Genomic DNA, 9,418 nt, shown 5'->3' with positions numbered 1-9,418 from the left:
AAAAAAAAAAAAAAAAAAGATACAAACAGGACATGACACAGGACAATCTTAAATACCGATACGTATCTCATGACCCACACACACCGCACTTTAAAATTAACGAAAAACCACGTACAATTGCACTTTTCCTCTCTGTGACGTTCAAGTATATCGCAGTCCCCGCAGGGACTAGTGAGTGTCCGATTCCCTGCCGGGTGCCGATAACGCAGAGGGTAAAGCAGATGTGAGCGCCCTGGCCTTGCCGAGGCCCGACCGCGCACCCCCAAACGCTTGGGGCAGAAACCGAAGCCGCCGACTCCGGGCCCGGGGGTGCCGGGTCCCCCCCGGCCGCGGGGCTCCCCCTGAGCAGCCCCTCCCTCCTCGGGGCGGACGGGGCCGGGACAGCTCCGAGCGCGGCCCGCCGCCGAGGAAGGCCCGCTCCCCCCCCACCCCCCCCACTCCGGGTGCAGCGGCGGGGCCGGGGGCGACGTGGCGTCCGGCGGGGCAGCCGCGGGACGGGGCGTCTTCCAGTCCCGGGAGCTTCGCCCGGGGAGGGTAAAGAGTCAGTGGCCGCCCCGCCTCTGCGGCGGACGGGGGGGAGCAGTCCCGGCGGGACGCGGCCTTCACAGCTTCCCCGTGTCGGGCGCGGGCGGGGGCCGCGGGACCGGCCGTCCCCGCCGCTCCCCCCTCGCCCAGGGAGGGCGCGCCGGGATCCCGCCCGGGCAGGCGCTTCTCCACAAATCCTGGGCAGCGGGTCCCGAGCGGCGGCGGAGCTCCGGAGCCTCCGTGCCTCAGTCCATCCATCCGAGCGGCCTGGGCTCAGATCCCAAGGACGCGGGCGACGAGGGGCTGAACGGGCCGCGTCCGGAGGCGGCGTCCGGGCCGGGGGGAGCGCGGTGGGCTGAGGAGCTCGGGCAGGGAGCGCCGCCTGCGGCCGTAGCCCTGGGGGCTGATCTTGCTGGCGGGAGCGGCGTCGTCCTTATCCTTGTCGGTCAGCTGGTAGATCTGGTGGGCCAGCGTCTGCACCGTGCAAGTCCCGAACCGGCACCCCGTACGGATGGCTTGGAAGTGCGGGAAGCTGTTAATGCTCTGGCGGTAGCGCTTGACGCGGATGTGAGCATCCTCCCAGCCGCTGCGAGGAAGGAAAGAGAGAGAGCGGGCATGAGAAAGAGCGCAGTGGGGGCCCGGAGGAGGGGACCCTGGGGCGGGGAGGGCAGGGAGCCCCCCAGGCTGGAGGCGGGCCTGGCCCGGCGGTGCGGAGCCCCCCATCACCCACCCCCCCACCCCCCGGTTCTGCCGTCCGCCGGGCGGAAAAGTGGCAAAACAGAGCTTGCTGATGATGGCAGGAGAGGCCCCGCCGTTTTATGGCTGTTACTTTATCTATAGATCCAGAGCTCAAGTTACTATTTATATTTGACTTTCACAGTAAAGGCGCTGCTATCTCCCGCCAGAGCGCGGGGAGCGGGAGGCTGCTTTCAGCGCGATGTGCAACCTAGGGCAGGACCTGTCTCCGGGGCTTTGGGGGGGGGTCTATTGCGAGAATAAGCCCGGACACCCAGAAAACGAGGGGACCCGGAAACTTTCCACCGCCTCGAGCAAGTGGGGGAGCCCAGGAAGGGCTGGAATTTACCTGGGATGCGAGACTCGGGGATCCTCCTTCACGTCCTGGCTCCGTACGAGCGGCTGCACGGCGGCGGCTGCCCCCAGCCCCCGGAGAGCGCCCGACAGCTTCACGTCCCGCTTGGCTCGGCTCAGTGCCCATTTCGTCCATCTGAAAGGAGCGCAAGGGAAGAGGACAGCCTGTTAGAGCAAGCCTGCAGGGCGGGAGCCAAACCAAATAGATTCGAGGGGCGATAATCTTTGCCAGCGCCGAGATTTTTTTTTTTTTTTTTTGGATGTTTCCTGAAAGGGCATGAGGCCTTTAAAAAGGAGCGGTGCAATTCCCGCAGGGAATCCGGTTCCTCTGATCACGGCCGGAGCCCGGCGCGGGGGGCGCGGAGGCTCCGCAGCTCTTACGCGAGGGGCTGGGCGCTGGCAGGAGGACGGACGCGCTCCGATACTCACTTTCTTTTGAACTCTGTCGCTACGTCCACCCTTGCAGCATCCATCCCCAAGAAGGTCGCAGAGCCGAGATAGAGCAGGGCGACGTGAACTAGTTTCATTCTGGCTGGGTTCCTGGTGGAGGGAAAAGAGAAGAACTGTAAGCACGGTTGTTAATAAAAGTCAAGTAAGGTCTGTCCTTTATTTCTGGCGATTCTGCCCTCGGAGAGCCCCCAGGCTACCGGGGACTTTGTGTGCGATATGAACCAGAAGCTAATATTTGCTTAACAACTTATCACAGAGTAAATAACAGAGCCCCCAAAGTTTACGTTTGTGGAGAGTTTGACTTTGCAGAGGCGGCTGAAAACCAGCAGGATTTCCAGAATACCCCCAGCGGCTCGCACTAGGATTTAGCCAACCCGGGAGATCAGAGGGAGCAGGCTATCGGACGCATCGTTTCCAAACTCCAGCAAGTGTTTTGCTGCCTGGAAGTTTATCCCCTGCTAGCTCATCTTCCCACTTCACACGCAGAACCAGCTAGTTCTGGATCCTATGTTGTAAACTGAAGCTGATGCCAAGAGCCAGTGCAAGGCTCCGCAGCGTTAACGCCAAGCTCTTCAAAACAGTCCAGATTTAGTAGATTTTTTACTTCCTCTCCACCTCCCCTGCATCTCTTCTTCTTGTTGTTGTTGTTGGAGGGGGGGAAAAAAACCCAAAAAATTAGTTCTTACCTGACAGTGAGGATAATCCACTGAGAGAAATGTTCTTGTAGTAGCGACCCGGAGTTGCAGGGTTTCCTGAGGAGGGAGAACTCCGTCTGTGTGTGTGTGCAGTACCCAGTGCCGAGCGGCGCTCCACCGCTCCCTTTTATAGCGCGGCGCGGGGGAAGTGGGTGGACCTTGGCGTGGCCGGGCGATTTTTCTTTGACACTTACCCCCACCCCCACGTCCCAAGCACTTCTTAATCACCCCAGCGTGGATTGGGGGCAACCCAATCTAGGGTTAAAATAAGAGGATTGATGAAAATTATCTTCAACAACACCCTCGGTATTTTGATAATTCTAAGGACAGCTTTTAGGTGTGGATTCCGACTCGTGGCATAACTTGCAAAATCTGATAAGCCCCCCCCCCCAGACTGTTTTGCTGGGGACAGACTTTTTAAGTGCCGATATATAATTACGTTTACACGGTCTGTAGCATAATTCCTCATTCTAGGGATCTTAACTTCAGGTGGGTGGAAGCAGGGGAGTAGGAACCAGACCCGAGCAATTTCAAAATCTGTGCAAATCCATCGAATACCAAACCTCCAAAAATAAACCCATATTTGGACAATGCGAATTATAGTGACTAATTGTAATGAATGCCAGCCTTCTTGACATAAGTAAGGAGGTGACAAATCGGACATAATTAATATAGTAATATTTATGACTCAACTTGGGTGCACTTTTTATCTAATAAAAGGTATTTGATTTAGTTGATCGATTCAAATAAATGACAGTTTAAATGGTTTTAGAAGATGGAGGTTAGGGCACACTTCTGTATGTTTGGAGAAAGGAAGCAGTGTTGCTTTGGGGCAGACACAGGGTCACCGAAACGCTTGGGGTTAGGGACGCCAGGGAAGATTTCTGTGTCTTCTTGTTTTATCCCCAGTCCCCAAAGCTTGCCATATGTGGGTGCACTTACTTCCCCGGTTACAAAGGTAAACCATTGCAGGATCAAGGTCTCTATAACAGCATTGTCCCGGCTGAGCAGCAGCAAAACCTCTGCCCACCTTTTGGGTTTTTTTTTACAGTCTTGAACATCTTTGCTCCGTGACGCTTCAGAATTGCAGAAGCCCGGGTTCGCAGGGGGTGTCAGGGTGTCCTTCCCAGCGAGAGATGCTCCGGAGGTAGGAAGGAACAGCCCAGTGCATGCGAGATGTTTCTCTCACATCTTGCCTTGAGCAAAGCGTTTCAGAAATCGGGGGAGTATGTACTCATGGCTCTGCCCTTCGAGATAACCGCGGTATATAACAACACCCCGGAGAGGTATGTGCGAGGGGATGACGGAAACTTTATTGTGCACGGCTGACTCTGTCTAAGGTGCTCCCTCCCTCCCTCCCTCGCCAGCAGCGTCCAGGCATCTGGAGGCTTCTGTCTCCGGCACCTACCTGTGCGGGGGCAGCAAGCCCGGATCCGCTCCTCCGCCGCACCTGCCCGGCCGGAGCGCGGGGCGGGAGGCGGCGGCGGCGGCTCCGGGGGCGCCGGGACCCACGGGGGCAGCGTGGCGGCTTGTCCCGGGCGGGGAGAACCGGAGGAGCCAGCCGGCCCCGGGCTCTCCCCCGTCCCTTCCGCCCGCGGAGCCGCGGTCCCGCTCCCCCCCCTTCCCACCGACCGTGCTCCCGAGCAGAGCGGGAGGCTTGGGGTGTAAAATCGGGGAAGAAATGGGAAAAAAAAGGTGGTCACCGCCAGAGCTGCACCACCGCATCCCACCGGGATGACCGGATTTTAGAGGCTCCAGCGAGTTCAAGCCATTTCCTTGATCAGCGTAAGTTGAAACTGAATCTTAACTTTTCCGCATGAGAAGGGAGGATTTGGTGTGATTAGCATTGTTTGATTAAGTCTCCTGTTCCAGTAAAAAAAAAAAAAAACAAAAAAAACCACACACTTCCCCAAATGCTGGAAAATCCCTCATTAAAATCCTTGGCTAAACGGGAATTGCATTTTGTGTACTCTTAGGCAAACAATGCAGAAAGCATCCTATTTTGGTTTAGGAACAGTGACAATAGCAGTAACACAACTCACATGTGAGTTCCCTACTGACTACAACTGTCATTTTAGGGATGCAAAATTAGCTTGTTCTAATTCGTGAGGCGGCAAGCTTTGGGACATAAGTTATCAGTTTGTTGTTGATGTGATTTGTGAAAGGGCTTCGGCAGGTAAAGCTGGTCCAAATGTAACACAAAACATCGTGTTCTTTGTTCAGATGCTCATTTTGTTCTTCCTAAGCACTTGCATTCCCGTGCAGTTTGGAAATGAGCAATACTAACGGAATTTGTACTATGAGGTAACAGTAGCCCCTTTTAAAAAAAAAAATATTTCTTAAATAGAGAGTTGAAAAAAGTTACACAGAATGTTTCAGGGAACTATTATTCACAAACTATTTTTCTGAGGCAATGCCATGCAGTTCAGCAAGGTCAAGCTCTTCTCCACAGCGTAGGGTCTCCTCTGGATGCTGCCTCATCCATTGCAGGGAAGTTGGCCTGGAGGAACATCCAGATCTCTCTTGGGCTTGTCATTTGGCCTCTTGATGTTGCCATATGTACGAAGGATTTTACAATATGTAGCAAGGAGATTGTGAAGATTAGTTGCTGTTTGTACAACATTTTATTCCGGCTGAGTTTTATTCCAAAAGCACAGGGCTAAAATCTGTAGGCATCAATAGGGAATCAGTCTGAGGCAAGTATTCTGCGCTGATTGTGAAAGCAAATTGTTGTTTGAAGCCAGTGGAAGTGCCTTTGCATGTCTCATTTTAGGTTTAAACAAATTTTACTGAATTCATACGCTCTGAGTATGAATAGACTTTATTATATTTCAGGTTGCATGAAATCAGCTGAAAGATGATACTAATAGAAGAACACCACCCCATGAGGGATGTAAAACCTCAGTCAGGCTCCACACAGAAAAGCCTTGTTGTTAGTGCCAGCTTTGTCTGTGCCAAGGGCCCAGTGACAAGGGGCGACTCCATTTCTGGTAGTCCCATTGGAGGTGCTTTCAGTGAGCCTTACCTCTGATAGCTTTGAGTACACCAAACAAAGTCTCCTGAAATGAGGGTGGGATGCATATTGGTAGGGGAAAACCTGGTTGGGGTCATGGCTGCTTCCCTCTTCGGGCATTGGGTGGGGTGACACTGGATTAAGGGATTGCAGGCAGAGCGTGACCTTTCTATTTCCTGAAGGAGGAGCTGACTGTAGAAGGTATTGTGAACCTTCACATCTTTTTGGTGCTAAGTGCACAGTTTGAGTGTGGCAACATTGTCCCTTGTGTGCTTTCAGTCTCTTGGAGGGGCTGCAGCCCCGTAGTTCTTCCCTTGGGATAAACATGTCTGCTTCCTTGGTCCTTGTGGAGACCTAGGCCTTGGTGTTCTCCAGAGCTGCTGCTTTTGTGACCCTCTTCATCTCCTGCGAGGAACCAGGCTACTCTGCTGCACCAGAGGGAATTATGTTTTTGGTGGGCTGGATGAAAGTTCAGTTTACTTTGTATCAGATTTTAGGTGAGCAAACAATGTGTCTGCTCCACCTCCTCATTTGTTCTATAAGAACATCAGGTTGCTCTACACTCGTTGGAAGTTAAGGAAGTAAATCACGGATGACTGACTCCTTTTGCTGTCCGTGCAGGTACACAGAAGTATTCAAACCCTGGTGAACAGTGCCCCTCCTGTTACATCAGTACATGAAATATGCCACTTCTGCCATGCTTTGTAAACTAACAGAGCTTTGGGTATATTGGTCTAGATGAAAGAAGGAGCAAGGCTGTAAAGCGGGCACCAGTAATGTTGGGGAATCAATACCTATCATCTTCCTCTTGATCCAGTATTTGTTAATGCCCTGGGAAAAGTGTGAGATGATACTCTCCTGCGAGGGATACTGGCTTAAAAGAGCAGTGAGACTTCAGTACTGAGATTAGTTTTTACATATTGAACCTTTTTATGAGTGCAGATACGATAACTCTAAGGCCCTACTTCAGCTCCAAATTAGGTAATTTCTTAGTGTCCCTAAACTTTCCCTCAAGGTTTAGCTGTACAGAACATTATCCCTTGCTTTTGTAAACTGTTGCATGTCTTGGCATTGTGCTTTGATTTAACAACTGTGGTGTCCCTCCCTAGGAGTTGCAGCAATGAGCTTTATCTTTGTCCACCTCGCAGGGGTGATGTGTGGCTTCATTAAGATTTGCATTCCTTTCTTGCTACTTCAGAAATCCTTTCCATGAAAAAGCTCAGTGTTTTGAAAACAGCTTTTGTGGGTTTTAGTCACTAAAGTCTACAGGATCACGAAGCAAAATGCCTATGCATAACTCAAGAAAGGTACTCCTTCCTCTAGTGCCTACCTAGCATAGGAAGTGACTGACCCCATAGAGTGCATCTCTTTCTGAAAAAGTATATTAAATCTTTTTTATGTATATATTGCGCAATTTTGTTTACTCCTAAAGTTAACAAGCAATTCCATTAAGTTTCGATCTACCTGGCATCTGACTTCTTCAAAATAGTTAAGCCATGAAACTGACTACTCCCGTGAGATTTTGACGGCTGCCCTCTGCTGAGAAGGCACAAGCAAGAACACTGTAATTGATTGTCAAAGCTTCCCAACCAATTTACCTCTGGGTTATCAGCAAGACACTTCATGGGGATGTCCCAGCTAAGCAGGTGTGAGAATTGCACGTCTGAAACAGAAACATCTCTATGAAATCGCTAATGAGTATCTGCTGGGTCCCTCCATGATGGTTGACTGTCAGGAGCAAATCCAGTGAATCTCCTGCATTTCCATATGTACCCAGTATCTACAGCTGTGGTGGCTCCTCACTGTAGTGTAACTGATGTCCTTTGTGTTGCTTTTTCTCTCTGTGCTGTCAAACAGGACGTACATGGAAGCTTATCAGACTGTTTTGGCAGACCCTCCAGTTTAACCAAGCGCCGTACTGCCAGACGCCATGTTTATCACCAGCATCTCCATCACCAGCACACCCATCAGGCTATAAGTCCAAAAGGAGTCAGCCTCATCTGTACATTATAAATAGCAGCATCAAAACTCCCTGATGCCTTGTGGAGCAGTCTGGCAGCCACCGCTGTGCCCAGCCCAGCACGTCGGAGGCCAGGAGGGCTATGTTATAGAATCACAGGATGGTTAGAGTTGGAAGGTGCCTTAAAGATCACCTAGTTCCAACCCCATGGGCAGGAACACCTACTACACCAGGCCAGGTTGCTCAAGGCCCCATCCAACCTGGCCTTGAACACTTCCATGGATGGGGCAACCACAACTTATCTGGCCAACCTGTTCCAGTGTCTCACCACCCTCACAGTAAAGAATTTATTCCTAATATCCAATCTGAATCTCCTCTCTTTCAGTTTAAAACCATTACCGCTCGTCCTATTGCTCCACTCCCTGATATAGAGTCCCCCCCCATCCTTCCTCTAGGTCTCCTTTAAGCACTGGAAGGTCACTTTAAGGCCTCCATGGAGCCTTCTCTTCTCCAGGTTGAACAACCCCAACTCTCTCAGCCTGTCTTCACAGCAGAGGTGCTCCAGCCCTCTGATCATCTCCGTGACCCTCCTCTGGACTTGCTCCAACAGGTCTACGTCCTTTTCACGTTGGGAGCCCCAGAGCTGGATGCAGTACTCCAGGTGGGGTCTCACCAGAGCAGAGGGGCAGAATCACCTCCCGTGACCTGCCGGCTGTGCTTCTTTTGATGCAGCCCAGGATGGGGTTGGCTTTCTGGGCCGAGAGTGCACACTGCTGGCTCGTGTGGAGCTTCTCATCCACCAACACCCCCAAGTCCTTGTATCTGTGCTTGGAATTGCCTCCACCTTGCTCTTGGCCCCGTTGGACTTCCCGAGGTTCACAGAGGCCCACCTCCAAAGCCCCTCCAGCCTGCCGGCCCTCACCGCGGCTGGGCGCTTCACGGGGGGAGCTGCGAGGAGACAAAGCCTCCAGTGTCTCACCACCCTCACAGTAAAGAATTTATTCCTAATATCCAATCTGAATCTCCTCTCTTTCAGTTTAAAACCATTACCGCTCGTCCTATTGCTCCACTCCCTGATATAGAGTCCCCCCCCATCCTTCCTCTAGGTCTCCTTTAAGCACTGGAAGGTCACTTTAAGGCCTCCATGGAGCCTTCTCTTCTCCAGGTTGAACAACCCCAACTCTCTCAGCCTGTCTTCACAGCAGAGGTGCTCCAGCCCTCTGATCATCTCCGTGACCCTCCTCTGGACTTGCTCCAACAGGTCTACGTCCTTTTCACGTTGGGAGCCCCAGAGCTGGATGCAGTACTCCAGGTGGGGTCTCACCAGAGCAGAGGGGCAGAATCACCTCCCATGACCTGCCGGCTGTGCTTCTTTTGATGCAGCCCAGGATGGGGTTGGCTTTCTGGGCTGAGAGTGCACACTGCTGGCTCGTGTGGAGCTTCTCATCCACCAACACCCCCTTGTATCTGTCCTTGTATCTGTGCTTGGAATTGCCTCGACCTTGCTCTCGGCCCCGTTGGACTTCCCGAGGCCCACCTCCAAAGCCTCTCCAGCCTGCCGGCCCTCACCCCGGCTGGGCACTTCACAGGGGGAGCTGCGAGGAGACAAAGCCCTCCCCGCCCGCGGTGGGCTTTGAAGCAAAGCGACCGGGTTTGCACCGGCGACCGCCGGGACCCGCCGTGCCG

The 9,418-nt window shown here is 52.8% G+C and overlaps 1 protein-coding gene and 1 long non-coding RNA gene across 2 annotated transcripts in view; one reads left to right on the top strand and one right to left on the bottom strand.

Annotated features, from left to right (window-relative positions):
• The window catches only part of LOC106902787, a 46,279-nt gene extending 38,331 nt beyond the window's left edge, over positions 1-7,948 (top strand). The window contains exon 3 of the long non-coding RNA XR_001414591.1: positions 7,630-7,948. This is a non-coding gene — a long non-coding RNA (uncharacterized LOC106902787). The remainder of the gene's footprint in view (positions 1-7,629) is intronic.
• Positions 464-2,867, bottom strand: ADM (adrenomedullin). The gene is made up of 4 exons (XM_014966565.1): positions 2,751-2,867; positions 2,044-2,154; positions 1,610-1,750; positions 464-1,111 (listed from the first exon to the last, which is right to left on the bottom strand). Exons 2-4 carry the CDS (start codon positions 2,139-2,141, stop codon positions 799-801), a joined length of 552 nt encoding a protein of 183 aa, XP_014822051.1. The 5' UTR covers positions 2,142-2,154; positions 2,751-2,867; the 3' UTR covers positions 464-798.
• Positions 7,949-9,418: the final 1,470 nt, after the last annotated feature.

This window comes from Calidris pugnax, unplaced genomic scaffold (assembly GCF_001431845.1).
Source record: "Calidris pugnax isolate Ruff unplaced genomic scaffold, ASM143184v1 scaffold26, whole genome shotgun sequence".
NCBI lineage: Eukaryota > Metazoa > Chordata > Aves > Charadriiformes > Scolopacidae > Calidris > Calidris pugnax.
Note: the sequence above shows the minus strand (reverse complement) of the source record. Positions and strands in the feature narration are given on the sequence as shown.

Coding starts and splice junctions, on each gene's coding strand:
- ADM (XM_014966565.1), bottom strand. CDS start 2,141: ATGAAACTAGTTCACGTCGCCCTGCTCTATCTCGGCTCTGCGACCTTC. Junction 1,751..2,043: donor GCGACAGAGTTCAAAAGAAA/GTGAGTATCGGA, acceptor CGCTCCTTTCAG/ATGGACGAAATGGGCACTGA. Junction 1,112..1,609: donor CCCCGAGTCTCGCATCCCAG/GTAAATTCCAGC, acceptor CCTTCCTCGCAG/CGGCTGGGAGGATGCTCACA.